General features: G+C 43.9%; 2 protein-coding genes and 1 long non-coding RNA gene across 7 annotated transcripts in view; 1 reads left to right on the forward strand and 2 right to left on the reverse strand.

The window, feature by feature from the left end:
• The window catches only part of emid1 (EMI domain containing 1), a 59,444-nt gene extending 53,115 nt beyond the window's left edge, over positions 1-6,329 (reverse strand). For 3 of the 5 annotated variants that reach the window (XR_005075032.1, XM_037097926.1, XM_037097927.1), the window contains exons 1-2: positions 5,888-6,010; positions 2,542-2,743 (exon numbers count right to left, since the gene is read on the reverse strand). Coding sequence is in view for 4 of the 5 variants with exons in the window: in XM_037097926.1 (XP_036953821.1) it covers positions 2,542-2,743; positions 5,888-5,993 (308 nt within the window). In the remaining variant the exon portion in view is untranslated. Of the gene's footprint in view, positions 1-2,541; positions 2,744-5,887; positions 6,020-6,104 lie in introns of those variants that run through there. The other 2 variants (XM_037097930.1, XM_037097928.1) reach the window with 2 other exon arrangements.
• LOC119019395 lies at positions 4,185-5,642 on the forward strand. The gene is made up of 2 exons (XR_005075033.1): positions 4,185-4,808; positions 5,234-5,642. It is a non-coding gene; the product is annotated as an uncharacterized LOC119019395 (long non-coding RNA).
• A 1,644-nt stretch (positions 6,330-7,973) lies between the features above and the next one.
• Positions 7,974-19,990, reverse strand: atp6v0a2b (ATPase H+ transporting V0 subunit a2b). The gene is made up of 20 exons (XM_037098135.1): positions 19,387-19,990; positions 19,046-19,124; positions 18,520-18,617; positions 18,153-18,290; positions 17,925-18,022; positions 16,234-16,360; positions 14,930-15,012; positions 14,717-14,810; positions 13,914-14,126; positions 13,300-13,450; positions 12,754-12,893; positions 12,489-12,634; positions 12,217-12,307; positions 11,467-11,585; positions 11,155-11,365; positions 10,916-11,035; positions 10,704-10,823; positions 10,483-10,600; positions 9,697-9,868; positions 7,974-9,603 (listed from the first exon to the last, which is right to left on the reverse strand). The coding sequence occupies exons 1-20, from the start codon at positions 19,501-19,503 to the stop codon at positions 9,501-9,503; spliced, it is 2,538 nt and encodes an 845-aa protein (XP_036954030.1). The 5' UTR covers positions 19,504-19,990; the 3' UTR covers positions 7,974-9,500.
• Positions 19,991-20,163: the final 173 nt, after the last annotated feature.

Here is a 20,163-nt window from a genome sequence, read left to right on the forward strand (position 1 = left end):
GAGATTAGACTGAAACAGAGAGCGTTACGTTCAGTTTGTGTTTGAGGAATCACTGAGTGATGAGTTAACAGGTTCAAAGCTGGAGTGTGTTTTTCGGTGAAGATCATCAAAGCACCTCGTCGAGGCCTCGAGGGTCAAGACTGTTCACAGCGGCGTCAGAGGAACGAGGACAGCTCCCATCTGTCTTTGTCTGGTTTGAACACCTGTGAGCTCTGAGTGCATCTCTGTGTGTGACGGCTCAGTGCGTCTTCAAGTGTTTGAGGACGGAAGTAAAAAGCATCATCGGCGATCAATCATGTGGAGCTGAGCTGATACCGATCTTCTTGAAGGTGTATTATGAATATGTTCAAAGGCAGACCAACAACTGCTGGTCTTTGCTAGCGATCCTTGGCTAGTACGCTACCGAGAGTGTGTCCGGATCAGAACCTTCAGGATCACAGCGGGCATCACAACAGGTGACGGGGCTCAACTCACCTGGATCTGGCAGCCTGAAGACCGAAGACAGCCTCCAAGACCAACAGAGATCAGTTAGACGACAAGTACAGAGGCGATTTACAGAAGCTACGACCTCAGGAACTTGCATTCAGACGGTGTGTGTTTGTATTTCTCTATTTTGTAAGTTAAAAAGAAGTAAGATTATTTCATTTCTTGAAATCTGGCAACTCTAACACTTGGCATATCCTCCGGCTGAAACTACAGAGGCGAGCCAGCTGTCGCCTCCTGGGGCACAAAGTGGCGTCGTACAGGGCTAGCTAGTTAGCTCGCTAACTTCAGTAGCGACTCCGCGACACACTGTTAATCAAATCACTCCTTTATTGCATAAATGTTATATATTCTCTCTCTCTCTCTCTGTGTGTTTTGTTTCCACCACTAGTGATTACTAACTTAATATCCATGAAACACTTTTTTTAAGCACATACATTATTTGATTTTCCCTGAATGTCCTGAACGTAAAGCCTTCCTGCTGGAAGCCACGTGGAGCTCAGCCCGCTGGAATCTCCGTCATCTTCATCCCCCCCTGCTTAAAGAAACACTGGATATGGTTAAGACGCACATGAGGAATGAGGTCGGCCACGGGGTCCAGACTGCCTGTCAGACCATGACAAGTCCTCCGAGGGGAGGATAAAGAAGTGGGCGAGACGAGAAATAAAGACGCAGCTTCCTCCGCCAGGCCCTCGGTGTACTGAGCTCATATCGTCGTTAAGAAAGACGAGGGTGAGCGAACGCTTTATCAGCTCCTCCACAGAGCGACCGCACCAGTCGAGAAACTACTCAAGAGTTGATAATCCCCTTTGATTTGGGTAATCACTGTGTGAAGACAGGGCTGGGGCGGGAAAGACTTTCTCAGTGGAGGTTAAAATGAATATTAACTTCCTTCCATGTTCCTGAACTTGAGTGAAAGGTTCATGCAATGTCAAGTTGCTCCGGGTCCCTGAGAGCCTCCTGCAGTTCGCCACTGTTTGGCCTCGTGTTGACACACCATAAACTGCTGCTTCCACAGATCAGGGACCAGACGGCAGGTGGACCGGGACTCTCAGCTCCTCTCGTGTCACCTCAAACCCACTGACCTCCTCCTGACTCACACCAACAGCAGCTTCCTCCTCTTAGAAACAGCGGCACACGGACTGTAAACTCATCCTCCCCCCCCCCCCCTTTTTTCCCCCAGATCGGGCCCAGATGTGGTGGAGTCCCAGCTGCTTGTGTTTAGTAAACATGTCCACAAACCTCTGGTTCTGTCGGGGTGCTGAGCAGCGGAGGTGAGCCAGTGGAGCGCTGAGAAGCCACCTGGACTCACCTCCAGGGCAAAAGGCTTCACCAGACCAAGAGGGAGGGCGATCAGCCTCTGGACACTTTCAGCCCACACACACACACACACACACACACACACACACACACACACTCGACGTGACAGTGTAAATATTTGTAAGATGGGAAGCGCCCTCTCATCACGCAGCGCTGGCTAGTCTCCGAGCTAAACACTGGCTCGGTCCAGGAGGGAAGCAGAACTGGTTAGCGCTCTGTGCCAGAGTGTTTAGTCTGGTGAGTCTCCGTCAGAACAACAACTCAATCACATCGTCAAACCATCCCACACACCCTCTTGTTTCCATTCAGTGGCCTTTAATCCATTAAAACTCATCTGTCCCTCGTTCACTTGAAGCAGAAGCACCCTGTCTTTAATACTGAGATCCAGGAGTGGGTCTTCAAGGTGGTGCACTTAAAGAGCAACCAAAGCACCGCTGAGAGGGAGCAGATGTTGCTGCTGCTGCAGCTACAAACCCCTCAGAGACAGTGGAGGGGCTCTGAGGGAGACAAACAATGAGGATGGGCATGTCAGCAGAGCACTGTGCTGCTGCCAGGACAGGAAAAAGGAAACCGACTGTCAGGAAGACAATAGGAGCTGGGAGATGGATGGAGATGGGAGGCATGCAATGACAAGAAGTGCTGCAAAGTCTAAAAACAGATTCAAAGAGAGGCTGTATTCTCTGTGCGTAAAGCAAATCATACACGACAGAGAGGATAGAAATCAGGTGACTTCTTTACCTTTTCTGGTAGACTGAGGTGTGAGAGGCTGATGTCTGCGTCCCTGCTGAGTAGGTTTTGTAAAGTCCCGTCTTCCAGGTCCCGTCAACGGCCGTGGTCAGCCAGAGTACGAGCACGGTCCAAAGCAAACTTCTTCTGCAGAGCGCGGACATGCTCTCCGGTTGGCGCGGTCCCATTTCCGCGGCACAGAAAGGTACGCGGCCAAGGAGGGGGGAAAAAAAAAAAAAAAAAGTTGAAACGAGCCCAACTTCCAGCCCGGTTTAGAAAACAGCCGAGTTAGTGGACCCAAGTGTCAAACAGAACCGGGTCGGCTGGAGAAGACGCGCATCCTACTCGGTTACCAAACATGCACTTCTGAAGACTTCCAGGAACGATTTCTCTCTCTCTCGGTTCTGTCTTAAAATCCTGAGTGAACTTCAAGAGAAAAAAAAAGCCTCCCCAGCTCCTCGTGTGTGTGTGAGTCTACCTGTGAGTGAGACCTGAGTGCTGAGCGCGTCTCTCTCTCTCTGTCTCTCTCTGTCTCTCTCTCTCTGCTCTGCCTCTGTCTGCCTGTGCGCGCATCGAGCCGAGGCTTCACTGCAGCGGGCATGAAACCACTTTTATAGTCTCCTCGGGTCTTTTAAAAGCACAGCCTGCTGCTGCCGGGTCTCTGTTACCCTGCCCCGTTTCAACCCCCGCACAAAGGACAATGCGCGCTGAAGGCGTCGGCACATTACGCATTGTTTTCCCTCTAAATGAATTATTATGGGCTGCTGCTGCTGCGGCTGCTGCTCCTCTCAGATCTCTGGAGCTGTGCCGACGATGATGAGTAATTGTTTTGTGGGTGAACACAACTGGATATAAAACACATAATGACTAAGTGCTGGCTGCATGTGAAAAGTTGTATTAACACAGTGAGGCTCGTTAATGTGGAACCATCACATGTGCACATTCGCCATGTGGTCTGAAGCCATCAGTGCCCGAGCAGACAGTGGCAGGATGTTACTGTAACTGTGGGACATGAAGGTGCAAGCAGCCAGAAAACCGCAGAGCTGCTGGGCCCAGATCCAACCCAAACACCAGGCACTGCAACCAGAACCTGCAGCCCAACATGTGTATCTGTGGCCGGGGTGACAACACCTGAGGCTGCACCTCAGGTCCCATCAGCTGCAGGAGATGCTGCAGACTGCAAAGAGGACTCAAGTATGGAGGCTCGTGTCCGCCAGCTAAAGAGAAACACGTAGGATGAAGTCTAAGATTGTTTAAATAAATAATTATGAGGTCAAAACAAGGACAACAACAAAATTACTTAATAAAAGTCAAAAATACGAGAAAAAAAAGTCAGAATTGAGAGATGAAAAGTCAGAATTATTATATAAAAGTAAAAATTATTAGTGCAAATTATGAGAAAAAAGTCAAAATTATAAGACAAAAGTCAAGTACAAACCAAACGTCGATAATAAGGGTGGAAAAAAAGGTCAATATCGAGAGATAAAGTGATAGAAAACATAATCATGTGATGAAAAAGTCAGAATTATTAGATAAAAGTAAAGCACTTTGAGGAAAAAGTCATAAATGACATTTAACAACTCAAAATTATAAGACAAAATTCAATTATTCGATAAAAAAATCATTTAATCTATGATTTTTAAGGAGTAAATTCAAGAAAAAAGTCAAGATTACGAGATAAAATTCAATTATGACATTTTAAAAAGAGAATAAAGTTAATTCTGAGATATAAAGTCAACATTTATCTGATAATTTTGACTTTTTATCTCATCAGGTTTTGTTTATCATACTGAAGGGAAACTTTCCACCGGTCTTTATCTGTCAGAAACGTGCTTCCATACTTCAGCCGCTGGTCAGTGTCAGTCTGTGCTGCAGGGAGAGAGCAGCACTGAGTGAACCCACCTGCTCTCAATCACAACAAACGGAAACTGTTTGGGACGGGTGGTGCTGGTGGAGGGTGGAGGAGGTGGATGGATCAGGGGGGGTTTGAATCTGATGTGTCAGACTTTTTAGTTTCAGGGGCACCTTTTGCATTTTTTTTATTTTTTTTTTCTTTTCGCTGAGGCCACTTGGAGCCGGGCAGAAACTGGAGCGGTTCAGGAGTTAATGTAAATCCCTCCGGTCACAAGCAGCTGAAAATCATTCTGACCACTGAGGAGGGAGGAGGAGGGAGGAGGAGGGAGGAGGAGGGAGGCCGGGGTCGACTCCATTCACCGGCTCTCCTGCTCCTGTAATCAGGAGGAGATGGATTGCCTTCAGTCTGCTCGCTCACATCAAGTGTAGGTCCATTAAACAACACAACTCGCTTTTCATCTATTCAAGAGGAAAACACGATTCCTCCCCTCTCTGTTGTAAACTCTTTATGATACGTCCCAGTCAGAGCTGAGCAGGGGGGCCCGTCTGACCTTTACACCGCGGCCATTCAGAGCCGGTTCTTTTCAGGCGACACAAGGAGTTTTAAATAAATACACCATATGATGATGTTGCTGTTAGTTTGCCTCATGATGATTTCCATCTCCAGTCAGTCACAGTTTACTCTTTATGCTGCAGCTGCACTCCTCACAAATCAGGCTACATGATGTATGTTGCACGTGTTGTGGCTCAGAGAGCGGTGCAGTGTTTTATATTCCTGTGACCTCACTGCAAACGACCAGCTGCCAGATCCTTGCAGGGCTGTCTTGACTTTTTTTCTTTCTTTCTTCAGAGTAAAAACTTCACCTGCTTCTGCACGCTGAGCTCAGCAGCCTCGATTACTCTCAGGGCTGCGCTGGATCTGCTCGCTCAACTGCTGTAGCGACGCCGAGCGCTGCCTGCACCGCAGAGAAGCAGCTGAAAAGCTACTTGGTGGTGAAGTGGAAAACTTTAGCAGCCTTTGGTCAGTGGTACATTTTCCACTGTGTGCAGCAGCTTATGTTCACAACCTCAGCAGAAAAACCTCAGCATCTACTGCCCCTTCTGTCAGAGCAGACAGGAGGATGAAACACCTTCAAGATGACTGAACTGCAAACACTCATTCATTAACAAACAGTGAGAGACTTAGAGCTCAACAGATCCTGAACCAGTGTAGAAATATTGGCACTTTAACGATCAATAAAGATCCCTGGAGTGACACAGAGTGGAGAGCTGAGGACTGGTGAATGCTGCCATCTAGTGAGAAAGTAAAAAAAGCTGAGAAGTGGAATATAATGGAATACAGTGGAATAAAATCAATCTAGATTTCTGATGTGGCTCAAATAATCTATTTAAAAACATGTGCAATCTATAATCATAACTTTCCCTCTGATCTGCTCATCAGTCTGAGGAATCTTTTTATCATTAAAGAAATCCATTGTTACAGAACAGACTGTGTGAAAGGTACCAGGATCTGTGAGGCAGAACCAAGACTCCCTGCAGCACCAGTGGGGGAGGTGCATGGTTCTGGACAGGTCCACATCTAACTCCATCCAGCTCTGTATCCATGACATTCCTCTGCAAAGCCGTGGTCCATATTCTGCAGGACAAAACACACAACAGTGAGGAACTAAAGAGAAACTAAAAGCATGAAAACAGTGAAATGTAGAGCTGGTGTTCCACACCTGCAGCCTCAGGCCTCTATCAGTCCGAATCCTCCTCCACCTCCCAGTCTGCTCGCTCCAGGTACGGACTGGACTCCTGCAGGTAAACAAAGACCAGCAGTCTTCAGAACTCATCACTAACCAGGCTGTAAACTGAGCGTCTGTCGCTGACTGCATCCTCACTTGCACCTGGGCAGGTAGGTAGGACTCTGGGAGATGGAGTCCTGACAGCCACATTACTTTACCGCCTCCTTCATCCCCCTGGTGGACACAAGAAGCACAACAATATATTCTCACTGTACTCTAATGCCAGAATCTGTGACAGTGTGCTGTTGCTCTTCACAGCACTTCTGGAAATGGATCATCCAGTTGCTGAGGGACTGAAGAGGCTCAGCTGCCAAAAGGCAGGGATATGACATGAAAGAGGGCTTGAGCTCGTACCCACCTCACCAGCCAAGGCCTAGAGGACACAGGTGAGTTAGAGGAGATAAATCCATCTGTGAGGCAGAATGCAAACACCTGTCTGTCTGCTCTAGTGTCTCACCGTCTGCAGCTCATGCAGAGTTTGGTGAAATGTTGTAGTTCTTGAAGCAGCACCACTGAGCTCAGGTAAATGTCTGGGCCAAACTTCTAATGGATCACGTCCAGGTCAGATAACCTGGGTCACCAGTGATGCTTCCAACAGACTCACCTGAGGCCTGACAGACTGCACAAAGAGCCAACATGACCAGAGATGCAGAAGAACGGGTGGAAATGATCTGTATTGTTTTTATAATCTCTCTCTGGAGAGCTCAAGTTCCAGTCGGCAAGTTTACAAAGCTACAACTGTTAGCCTCAGTTTGTGTCTCTCATATAATGTCAAAGAGGCGACATGTTGAGAGAAGAAATCACAAAATATTCAATGGGGGTAAAACATGCTCACATATATTTATTTATTCCATAACTGAATAAACAAGCTGTTCTCAGAGGAAAAGAAGGTCCACAGAATGCTGTTTGAAGCTGGAAAGGTGGCAGGGTCCGCCACATAAACAAAGTAAAACACTATGAAATTGTGTTTGTGTGTCATTTAAGGTCAGTTTGTTTATTTAATCATGAAAACAGAGATAATTTATTTAGTAAGTTTATTTTGGCATAGAAAAATCTGTTAAAATGATCTTTTCTCCTCTGATTAAACTACATTGTGCATCTTTAACCTTTTAAGAATTGAAAACGTTAACGAGCATTACTTTCTGATTAACCTGCCGCCATTACCCTGCTGTTTGCTGTTACAAGTTTAACCTTGGCTGTTGCCACAGCAACATCAAACCCCTGGAGGTTTGTGGTGCTGCTGAATCGAGGGACATTTTCCCCAGAACGTTGACTGGAAGGCGACTATCTGTCGAGATCACGTCTCAGACTGAAGAGAGCTTCTGAAAACCTTGATGCTTAATTCAGAATCAAATTGGAACCCAGACTGTATTTTAATTAATCTTTAATTTAGTGTTGTGGCTGCACATGATCGACTAACAAGCCAACCACACTGATGTAATGTAAGAAGTGTATCTTGTCACAACATATCTGCGTTAACATACTGCACTATATTAGTCACATCTTGTTTGTTAGTTTGTTTGTATTTGTTTTAATTTCCTCATTATGTTAGTTTTGGAGGCAGATACTAACTGAGAGCTTCAGCTGTTTTTGTCAAAGACTGACAAATCCCATGACAAGTCCCCTGATCTCCTGGTATAATTGGTACATTAATGATTGGTTATGAATCAGACATTTACAAATAGATGAGTAACCATTCTGATTTGATTTCTGAGTCCGTCTCCAGTTTTAAAATGCATAAAGTCGGTCAGACGTTTTGTTGTCGACTTGCTGGTCACAACCCAGATTCAATAAGAAACATGGTTAAGAACAACTCAAACAAAAATACAATTTATTTTTGACATAAGGATGATTTTCTCAAAAGAATTAGAGCATGGAGTGTTTGTCAATGAAAAAATACAGTTCTTCATATTAAGATCAAAAGCGGGAGAAGAAGGGCCGCGTCAGAGGAAATCTCAACACCCCTTCAACCAACCAAAGCCATAAAACGTCAACTAATGGCAAGTAACTGCTGATCATACTTCACTTGCTCCAGAAAAAACAGTGACCGCCACCTGAAACGTCGAAGATTTGACTCCGTTATCTGTGGCAGTTTCTCACTGAAGCAAACTGTGGCCGGTGAAAAAGTGCAGACATCTCAATAAACGTGACAATGACGCCTTTAAAGTCTCCTCTCATCAGAAAAACAACCCTGTTCCTCACAATATTAACACATCCACTAAATTAGCAAATACTTTCTAATGGCCGATATTAGTACATCGTTAAATCTTCGTCTAATAATACAGTCGAGCCGCGGTGTCGAACACGGATGTCACGGCTCCCGACCAGCTGAGCCGGGTCGACAGAACGGGTGGTTAAAGTTCTCCATGCGTGGAATGTTAAACGGTTCAGAAAGTGGCAGACGCGTAGGCAACACTGTGAATGCATGTACAAATCATATCCCATCAACATTCATATTTAATTCAGAGAGGAACATTTAAAATATAATAAATTAAAAAATAATTCTGTAAAAGTATTTACACCTCATTACACACCCGCCTGAGCACTTCTCAAGACTGAAAAGCCAAAAGATCCTTTTGCAGTGTTTCTTTGTTTTTTTTTTTGTTTGGGGGGGAAAAAGGGAAACGAAGGGAAGTCGTACAGTCTGCTGTCATTTGGTTGTACTTCTGTAAGGCAGTCAGTGCAACAGAAAAGTGGAGCAAACCCGAAACCCTGACAGTTGTCTGGAAACCACACCTGCCAAAACTGAAACTCATCAAATGCTGGAAAATTTACAATTATGCCTCAATTAATGCCAAAAAAATAACTAATACAGAAGAGAAGAAATGGAGGGAAACAGAAAAACAATAAATACAGATTTGTTTTCTTAAATATTATTCTTAAAAAGGAAAGAATAATATTTGAGCAGCATCATCCCACGAACGAGACGACAAGCGTCAACTGTCATCTCAAACTACAAGCACGTTTTTCTAATCGTTTTAAACGTTTGGTCGATGTGGTTCTCCGTACAGGCGACGTCAACAGCTGCTCACAAAATGTTCTGCAGTGACGCGGACAGATTCTCGTACAAAAAACCTTTTTATACACACGTGTTTCTTAGAAAGTACACTCCGTTTGTGTTCTTGAGACTGTTGGGAGGGCAGTGTGTTCCAGTCCAACGTTGGCTGAAGCTCTTTACACAACAAATTGTTAAAAAGACTAAAAAGAAATCAAAAAAATCGCCTCATGACATCTCTGGAATATGTGTTTTCTAAGCATGAAACCCTGCCGGCTCGTTGTGGCTCCGTTTAACATCAACTAGCGCCAAACAGTGTTTCAAGATAAGTCTCTTCACAGTAAGCCGTCGTGTTCGAAGCTGGAGGGCAGGAGGGAGAAGGCAAACGGGCAGAACTTGACTCCAGTCCCACCGTAGAATTTATTCTGAAACTCCACCCTGAGGAGGAAACAAACAGCTGCTGTGAGCAAACGACAATGAGACAATTCAAGGCGCTCGACGGACGCACTTTCATGTTCTCCGTCGTCTTACCAGTGCAGCCGGAGGGCATGAAGGAATGCAGACAGCCCCTCCATCACCAGGAGGATGGACACAGTGAGAACGGCGAACAGGCCAAACACGGGTACCAGGAACAAAACCCCCAGACTGGAGTCCATCCGTAGCCCCACTCGCATCACCATGGCCCACAGCACCTCGGACAGCTCTGAGAGCAGAGAAACCAGCGAGTGATGACGACATTTGATGCCTCTGATACAATATGAACATGAGTGTGAACCACACACACACACACACACACACGGTCATAAACACATATCAGAGATATTAAATGGTCGTTTGGTTTTGCCTTCATAAGACGGCCCTGTAATCAGTTTTCCTTTTAATTCTAATTTATGTGAAATCAATTGACACAGTTTAATATACCTTGAAATTCTACACAAGATCACATTTCAAGCTGTTCCGCTTAAAAATGTGCTTTTATTGAGATGCTGCCCTTCATTTGTCTGTTTGATCGTTCAGGAGAGTTTCCATTTGTTTGGTTGGTGTTCATTTAATAAATGTGTCTTCCTTTAAACTGCAACATGCTTGGTTGTTTTGTGTTGACCATCATTACAGTACGTTACGGCCTCCTGCAGGAGGTACACCAAAACAGCTCCGACATCTTTGTACACAACCACAAGAAGAAAAGTAAATGGGGAATAAAATGTTAAGAGATTTGTTGATTTGGAACTAAACAAAGTTCCTCCTGAGTTATTTCCATTGGTGTGTTTAGAGCGATGTGAGGGAAAGACAGACTACACCTGTAAAAGTCATACTCACGGGCATGTGCCAGGCTCAGAGCCCAGAGCCTCAGGTAAGACGCTGTGTTGGAGACACAACCCAGGCAGTACTCTATAGTGTGGATGGCCTGATGCAGAAGCTCATCTGCAAAGTCAAACTGTTGCAACAGAAAAACAAAACTCATCAGCATCACTGATAGTCACAGAAGAAGGGAAGTTGAAGGTGAATGGGTACTGATCCAGATGTTGTGCTGTCTTCACCTCCTCTGTCGTGTTCTCTCCGCTGGAGGAGAGATCACTGTGACTGCTGCCCTCCTCCATGTCGTGAGCCCTCATCAGGTAGAGTTCCTCTTCACTATTACGCCGCACACGCTCGTATCCCTGAGAGAAACACACAGAGGAACGAATGAGATTTACAGTTGGTTTTTTCAGATTTACGCATATATACACAGACAGACGTTTCAAACACTCACCCTGTACAGTCCAAGGCGGTGGCTTCCGTTGTGAAGCCAATAAAGGTAGACTGGTTTCCCCAGGAGGAGGACAGGCACTGAAAGAACGGCAATGACCACCAAAAATATCTGCAGGCCAGTCTGGAAGAAGTAAAACAATGCTGTCATCAACGGTCTCTGTGACATTATCTAACAACATTAGATTTAATCTGTCTGGTCAGTGACGCTGTAGCAGGAAAGGAGCTACATTAGCTTCTCACCTGGCCTGGATAGAGGGGCTGCAATCCATCCCCCTGCATGAGGAACATGTTTATGAAGTGGATGAGGATGCTCGGGGCGTTTCTGGAGTCCTTTGCAGAGAAGGCAAGCCACTTGTACAGTATCATAAACACCAGGTAGCCAAACAGACACAGCAGGAACAGGAGCTCAGGAAGAAACACCAAGTACAGGTTGTACTTCTTCCTAAAGTGCCTGTTTATGGTGATACAAATAAAGGCAGGCTGTTAGAAACTGTAACATCCAATGAGGGCTTAACAAGATAAAAAACATAAACAAAACAAAGTGGCACTTACAGGTAATTATAAGTGCTGAGGACGACTCCGAAGCTCATGTGTATGATGCCCAATATCACGGACATCTTCATCTTATAGGAGTTCAGAAATGTGAGGCGGTTGGATGCCAAGTTCCAAATCTTTCCAACAGACAGAGGACATACAGCAAATTGACATTATTCATTTTAACACCACAATCTGCATCTTAAATACAAATACATTGATCCAGTTTTCTGTATCAGCACCAGACACTACTGCTCCATGTGAGTGGCTGTTTTTATATCCCAAACGATGATGTATAAAGAAAATTTGTATCAGATGGATTCACAAACTCATGGGACAAGTTATTAACAGTGTCAGGAGAGAAAAGGTGTCACTGAAGCATCTGATCAGTTCATTTGAGAAAGGGGGCGTTACAGATCTTTTGTATTGTAGGTGCATTTCAGAATCTAACAGGACCGCCACTGACATAAGTTATGAAAGCTGCTAGTTGTTCTTTTCCAGCAAAAGTAGTGATATGCAAAGAGCAAACTTGTGTGGTAAACTGGAAGCTTTTTAAGCATTTATATATGCACTCAAAAAACATGCTTGCGTATGTTTACAAGTGTAACTTTAAGTGCACATATCCTGGTGAAATAAAACACTTCAAAGTGCTTTTAAACCCAGATTGTAGGCTCTTAAATAATACCACAGAAATCTCTATATATGAGGTGTAACATGTTAAATCACTGTAATTCGTGATCACTACCAGTCTCTAGTTTCTCTGCTCACCGGGTCAATTCCCAGAGGATACGGTCCTTTGAAAACTCCAGTAACATTTGGATCCAGAGTGAGAAAACGATTCTCATGCATATCCTCTTTCCTGTCAGGCACAAATAAAACCATCAGTGTCTGTAAAATGCATGTCGTTACAAAACAAGTCCATGTCATCGTGTCTTGCAGTTCCTCAGACAACATGTTTTTCATTGCAGTACTTCATTGTAAGAAAATCACACTGATGCACTTCTGGGTTTGCTGAGCTGTTTTTAAAATGCAGTACTCACTTCCACCCCATGGCCTTCACACTCCAGCCAGAACCAAAGATGTTAAGTGACTTTGAGAAACAGTCGTTGTATATCAGGCCAGTGTAGATGGAGAACAGTCCCATCATCAGGATGATATAACGCCCCTCAAAGAACGTGTTCCAGATCTGCTCGAACACATCAAATCACTCAGTTACACTTCAGACACACACACACACACACACACACACTCACACAGGTATTTCTTCGGTCACATTAGGGAGCTTTCACATGAGAACTCACTCACCTCATTTCTTGTGTTTTTAAGTTTGCGGTTGTTCTCGCACAGCACCATCCACGCCGCAAACAGAGCCATGATGACTCCGTGGCCCAGGTCCCCAAACATCACAGCGAACAGGAATGGGAACGTGATGATTGTGAAAGGAGCTACAGACGAGAAATGTCACACAATCGAAAAAATAAAGTTTAACAAAAATATTCACATCATCAGGAAAACCAACGTTAGGAAATCAATCAATTTTCCCTCCAGTGACCTTCCTTCACATTGGCTGTCAATCAAAACCTTTAATGTGTCGCACTCTGATAATTCCTACCAACTAACAATTGCAAGAAAATGAAAAAAAATACTCGCTTCAGTTCCCTGAGGAGCTTTTAAAGGATTCTGCCTCTCTATCAGATAATTAATGTGCACAAAACACTGACACAGCAACTTAAAACTCATTTATTACTTGTCGTATAGTTGTATACAGCAATAATAATGTATGGCTGTAATAAAATTTGATTTAGTTTTATATACAGAAAGGGAAAAGGGATGATAAAATCAGTAACTCACCAGGGTTGACCTCCCTGTAGCTGCCCACTCCGTAGGCATCCACAATGTTCTGGAAGCCAGAGGTAAACTTGTTGGTCCTGATCAGGGTGGGGGGAGTGTCGCTGGTGGGGATACGATTGACAAAGGAAGGAACGGTCGCTCCACTTTTCCTCTGAAATGTCAACGTCATATCAAAATGTCAGCATCAACCACGTGTTCAAACATCAGATTAACTGCACAAAGAAGGCACCAAAGATAACAAATAAACAAGAGAAAGATGTGGACGTAATGTCTCTTTGTGTTTCAACAGTTTAGGCAAAAAAAAACCCAACAATAATTAAAGAGCCAGTTGTGGGGAAAAGATAAATAAACTACTGTCAGAACAATGAACCTATTAATGCATCTGTATCCCAAATAAACACTCTGTCCTCTTTAGCCTGCAAACTGAATGCACAGTGGCCTTTCAGTACCCTCACCGAGAGAGCAAAATTAAAGCAATGCCTCACACAATACTTGCGTTTGTAAAAGCAAACGCCCCAGTTCATGAAGCAACTGCCCCGGGTAAATAAACAGAAGAAGAAAGCTTAGAGTGAAGCGAAAGTCAAACAGAGTAACGCTGCTGAGAGCTTCCTCACCGATCCTTCTTCTAGGGCCCTCCGCAGCGTGGGAATATCAGTGACGGGACACCACACCTCGGCGATCAGACACTTGTTAGTAACGTCAAAGCTACACAGGTTCAGAATGTAGTAGATGGCCTTCATCTTCTTGACCTGGATGACCCAGGTGTAGACGGATTCTGAAGCCTTTATCAGGACCTGTCTCAGGTAGTCCTCTGTCCTGTTGAGTACCTGGACACGAGGACAGATAAGCAGGACTTTCAGTGTGGTAGTTCATAGCAAATCAGAGTCAAGACTTTCAAAATAAAAAAGGTTAAATAGAGCATTTACATTTTTAAACAAAGAAGCATGTGTGTAAATAAGTGACAAGAAAACCAGCCAAGAACAGAGAAGGGGAGAAGAGAAGCACACATTAGAAAAAGAGAGAGAGAGAAAAAAAAACTTTCAGCTGAAGCCTCATGCTGATCATGTGCTACAGGCGCTGAGTGAAATTCTATTTCTCAGTCACGGTGGGTTAAAAGCTACCAGACGATTCACAGTGCAAAGCTCCAGACAGAAACTTGACTGACCCCGTCACTGCCAGAACAACTGGGTTAATCTTTCTAGAAAATCAATCAGCCATTAAATTCTGTTCTTTAGTTATTTCGCTATGTGTGTTTCACTAAACACAACCACCGCCAGGAGAAGAAAACCATCAAGAGAGCTCATATTTTAAATGATCCAGCTTATATTTTAACAGGGAGATGACAGCAGCTAGTTAAAGTAAAACAGTGGAGCTACTTTTTCTGTTACTAATATGTTAAAATGCAGCAGAGACACACCGTGTGCAGGTCCTGGATGCGAGTTCTGAGTCCTTCCACAACATCATTCCTCTCCTCGTTGCTGCTGGGATACGGGTACACGTGACAGTGGTAGCTACAGAGGGAAAAAAAAAGATTGTTATTCACAACTCATACACGATACAAATACAGAATCAGCCATATCTCCTGCCGTTAATAAAACAATGAGAGAACAAAGCACTGATGAATAATTACCAGTCACAGATCTTCTTCACTTTTTGGCCAATTTGGTCTCCCCAGTAAGAGATCAGAAACACCACGCATTTGGTCGGCTCGCCCTGCAGATATAAATAAAGAGGATGTTAATAAATTGTATGGACCGAATCACCATGATTAATTTGGTTTGTGGTTAATTTGCACTGTGGAGATGTGTGAAATCAGCACACTTGTTGATTTCTGTTGCCACTTTCAGCTGCAGCTCAACCATGAATGAATATATAGTAACGTTACAGCTGTGCTTATTTCCTCACTCCAACTGAGGCTCGAGGATGTTGTGATTTTGATTTGGGGGAAATATGAATATAATGAAAATAACTTGACATTCATGGCTCGAGACAGCAGCAAAAAAATCCAGGCTTTCTTTACAATCTTTTTAAAAGAAAGCACAAAAACATAGCGCTAAACTCATTTTCCCCGTCAGTGAAAGTATGACCTGACATTCCATCACTGATCAGTCGCGGCCCTGCGTGCCTGCCTTCTGGTCAGGCAGAGGAAAAGGATAATTGGATTAGTGCCGTCACTCAACATGAATAGACAAGATAACGGCACTTATTGTCGACGAGAACAGCCAGAAGGACGGGAACAGACTTTACAACAGCTTCACCAGGGACATTTTCACTGTCGTCCCAACGTTTAACGGATAATCATTTGGTCATGGTTTCAGATGTTTTTCTTTCCTTTGTGTCTCTTCATCCTCTGAACTGTTTCTTAAATAACTCCACTGTAGCAACACTACACAAAAAGTGACAATAATGCATTTAGTGATATTCAAAACCATGCAGCATGTCATTACATGCAAATACTGTGTTGTGTTTTGTGATGCTAACCTGTTACAGCTAAATAATTAGGTTGTTACATATATAAACTGTACAAGCTAAACAGTCACAAGTTGTATGCAGCAGCTTATAAATGTCTTCCATTGTATATTATCTTTGATCTAATCAACAGACATGATGGAAACAGTGAACGCTGATTTATCTGACAAAAGTTTTTATGTCATGTGGAAACAGAAGCCAAGATCTGATCTGTCTTTACAAGCATTCCTTGGAGGAGGTCCACCGTGTGTTTTCAAAGCAGTAAATAAATCCTGTTTACATCAAACAAGTTTCCTAATGTCTCAATTAAAGCATGTGACATCTTTGATAAACAGGCAAAATAAGTAATCCGTGAAAATGTTTCTTGTGCTTTCTCTGATGACATTTAATTCCTGCACTTTAATGCGAGGAAGACATAAGTAGTTTGGCACAAATCCAGGATAACTTTAGCGTCGAGGATCCTACCGTGTCAGGATTTTCCAGATACTCCTCAACCTCGGCATAGCTGAGGATGGTGTAGCCTTTACAAACCCTCCAAAGCATCCGCTCGAAGGCCTCGATCTTCACTCTTTGAATGAGCCCAGAGATGAAACTGCAAGAGAAAGAAGAGGGCGTTCACAAACAGCTGAACATACCTGCACACTGTGACAAACATCTCTGTAACCTTCCAAAAAAACAATCATAATTCAATATTCATCATCTCAAGCACTGTTCGTGTTGCTTTCACAACAACATTTCCAAAGTCTAACATTGTCTTTTTGTGCAACTACATCAGAAAAGAAAAAAACTTGCTGAGAAATAAGATTAAATGCTATTTCAGCTGGGCATCCGCTGATCATAATACAAGCTTCCTGCTGTAGCTGTGATACTTCCTATTTAGCAAAGTCATGGCATAGCAACCTCAGAGGAATGTGGCTTTGAGGTCTTTGCGGTGTTTCCTTTGATACCACACTGTCACTTCCCATTCACAATCAACAAAACATGCAACTTCTCATGTGGAGTATAAAATCAAAGAATACGGTTTGTATGAGCTACATGCTTACAAATATTTATAAAGAAAATAAGCTTAAACTTCAACTTGTTCTCTGATAAATATTTACGATATCCTTCGGAAGTGTTTGCATCCTGTATCTACTCGTCCTCTGTCATATAGTAAATGGATCAGCCAGCTTTGGATGCATTTACATATCTCCTCATTTTACGGAAATGTAAATGTGTGGCTGCCAGCGCCTGGCGTTGCTGGTGTTGCTGGCATTGTTGCTGCTGAGGTGATTCTTTATTGTGGAATGTGAACTAACTGGATTCTCCAACAGTCAGGAACTAATTATTTAAAGAAACAACTGATGACAATCAAGGACACCCTGAAATAAAGCAACAACTGAAACACTGTAGTAATAATCACCTATAAAATAAATCAAACCCCAAGTCCAAACACTATTCAGACCTGGTATCACCATCCGTCCAGAGGCAGGCAACATTCAGTCCGAAGACTTTCTTTTTTTATATACAGGTGCCAAAAAGTAGCCTATATTGGTTACGACTCGCTGTATAAATTATATCTATAAACTTAAAAAAAAAAAAACTAGACTTCATGTTTACCGTCAATAAAATGTTTGCTTCTTTTATACATTTTGTTTAAATTATGACATCAGTTGCATCTGTCTGGTACAGCGGGGCTGCAGCAAACTTACGTTTCTCTACAAGGAAAGAAACAACTTGAATTGGATTTAATGCCAGATTTGCACAATGAGACACAGGTGATCATGACCTGTAAGGGATTCTGAGGCTTTCTGGATCAGTGGTTAGTTGAAGAGTACATGCATGAATGGAAATCAGTGTGTTATAGTATGTAATCCTGCTTGTTGTTGTGGCTTCCACTTGTTTCACGGAGGATGTCGGTTGAGGAGGCAGCCGAGGAGGGATGTGCTCACACACACACACACACACCGCTTCAAAGAATGTGCTCACCTGCAGCCCGGACCACCTCTGAATGTGCTCTGTCTGAGTGATCAGATCTCAAAAGGGTCACCAATGTGTTCTTACCTCTAAGAACTTAGCTCTGTCCATTTGTAATTAGATCACCCAGTATGCATTTTGATAGCACATCTCCAAAAGAAACACAATGCTGATATGGCTAACTGAATTTCATCCCTTACCCCAGTTTGGCTCCGAGCCTCTGCATGCTGCTGTAGTCCATCACTGTCTCTTTTTCTAGGAAGGGAAACTCCTCATACTGAACCTGTAGGGGCTCTCGCTGAAAGGCAAAGACAAGATTAAAGACGCAGATTAAAAATCAAGACAAAGGGCAGATTTTAATTGCTGCATCACAAACAGGATACGCTGTGATGCAAGTGTGGGTGTACATTGCAGAGTGACACACTAACCTCGGCAGCTCTCTGTACAAAGTTGCGGGTGATCCGCAGCATGTGCGTGTACTCTGTCAGCTCCAGTAAGTTCCTCTGCAGCTTCTCTTTATTCCTGGTGACTTCACCCAACTCCACTTCAAGCCTCTGCAGCTGCTCCTGTAAACACAGAGACAGTGAGAGAGAGCCAGTGATGTAATAATACAGTACATAAACACTTATAACATTTCTAATAATTAACAATTTTACAAAACTTGTTTACAGAACAAAGTAAGATTTAGTGTCCTACATAGAAAATAAACAAACTCCACTACTTCCAATGAGTTGCGCTGACATCTGCATGAGCATAGTCAATACATAACTGATGATACATAAGCAGATAACTTACCATTATAGCCATGACGTGCTTGGGTAAAGGAGCCACTGGATTCACGTCTCTTTCCGGTAGTGAAATGTCTGCTTTCTTGACCTCCCTCAGTAGATATCCTGTTAAAAATAAAGCGATCGTCTGTACCACACATAGAAAACATCTAAAGTTTCATGAGCAGCCTTTGGATTTAAAGAAAAGTCTCACAGTGTGTTACTCCCGTCTCTTAATCTACTAACAAAGGGTTTATTTAACCATTTCATTCAGCTGCATCTGCAAACCACCTGACATTAATCATGACTGTAAGGTCACTTGGCGCTCAATTCAATTAACTCAGAGGGCCTTCTGTGAACTTCATCTATTCCCGCTTTGTCTGAACAGCACCATCACAGCTTCTGCCTGAATCCTCTCTGGGGGCTAAAAGTTTCCTGACCGAAGCTTTTGACCAAACCTTCAACAACAACAACAACAACAACAACAACAACATCTGCAGCCTTACTGGTGAAGACTGTGTATTTAAAAAAAAAAGATCAAGACATATGCTTACCAAGAATCCTCTCCATCTCCTCACACTTTTTGATCTCATTGACATGTTTTCGCTGGAATGCAGTGACACTGGGATTGAGCTGAAAACAGGTGCAGGACACACAAGTCAAGACACTGAATGATTAACAGATCTCATCACCGTGGACGCCATCATAAAGCTCACAGAGAGAGAGAGAGAGTACAGGGCAGTTTCACAACACACATGGTCTGTGGGGAATGTCTGGATTGATAGACAGAAAATGTCAAGTGTGTGGGCACTTTTTCTTCTGATGTTTCCAAACTCAGCTGTAACTTTTCAAAGTGACACGCATCTCTCTCTCGCTGTCTACTTCTGGAACTTACGTCTCTGAACTCCACGAGTCCCAGTTCTCCGAGCTCGCTGATGCAGTCGTATGCCGACCCGGACTGCAGAAACAGCTGGGCCAGGCACATCTCCTCACCCCGGAGCAGGGAGCTCATTTTGACAGTTCGCTCCGACACCTCTCCAGCTCAAGACGACGTGCTAATATTAGCAAGCTAACTCGCACGGTTCTCCCGTGTCAGTCGGAGCACGTCAGCGGCGGTCAGGTGAGTCCTTCGTTACGTCAGCGCTGTTCATCTTTCACGCTCCCCTGTGATAAAACAATATCCAGCACACATCCACAGAAACTTCAGATAGCTAGCGTCACTCGGTACAGCAGACGGAGGCTGTTCCTGTTAGCTAACGAGCTAGCCGGCTGAGCGCCGTGTTGTTGTTGTTGTTGTCTCTTGGACGAAATACTTGTTTTAACCAAAGATGGGCCTGTAGAACTGTAAGGCAAACGCTTATATCCAAAGATGTGGTCACAACTCTTCTCATAGTTTCTGAAGTGCGAGCAGAAGTCCGCTGGCCGCGTCCATCGTACTACACGTCACTTCACTCCACTCTGTTGAATACCACCAACTTCCACGGCGGAGGATATACCTCTGACCAATGACCGCCGCCTCCTGGAGTCTGCGCAGTACGGACCCGCTCCCAACATGGCGTCGCTAAGCCCTCAGCGCTGTCTGAAGGCGTGAGTGTACACGCAGGCAGGCAAAGTCCTCATCGGTACATCTAGAAGAAGTCTGCGAAAGCTGAGTATAAATACTAGTGTGTGA

This window comes from Acanthopagrus latus, chromosome 5, assembly GCF_904848185.1.
Source record: "Acanthopagrus latus isolate v.2019 chromosome 5, fAcaLat1.1, whole genome shotgun sequence".
Taxonomy (NCBI): domain Eukaryota; kingdom Metazoa; phylum Chordata; class Actinopteri; order Spariformes; family Sparidae; genus Acanthopagrus; species Acanthopagrus latus.

Bases quoted from the DNA above. Each gene is read 5' to 3' on its own strand.
- atp6v0a2b (XM_037098135.1), bottom strand. From the start codon at position 19,503: ATGAGCTCCCTGCTCCGGGGTGAGGAGATGTGCCTGGCCCAGCTGTTT. The intron at 9,869-10,482 runs GTGAGTATGACT...CTCTGCTCTCAG, and splicing joins TCTGAGCCTGGCACATGCCC to AGCTGTCCGAGGTGCTGTGG. The intron at 9,604-9,696 runs GTAAGACGACGG...TTTCCTCCTCAG, and splicing joins CATGCCCTCCGGCTGCACTG to GGTGGAGTTTCAGAATAAAT.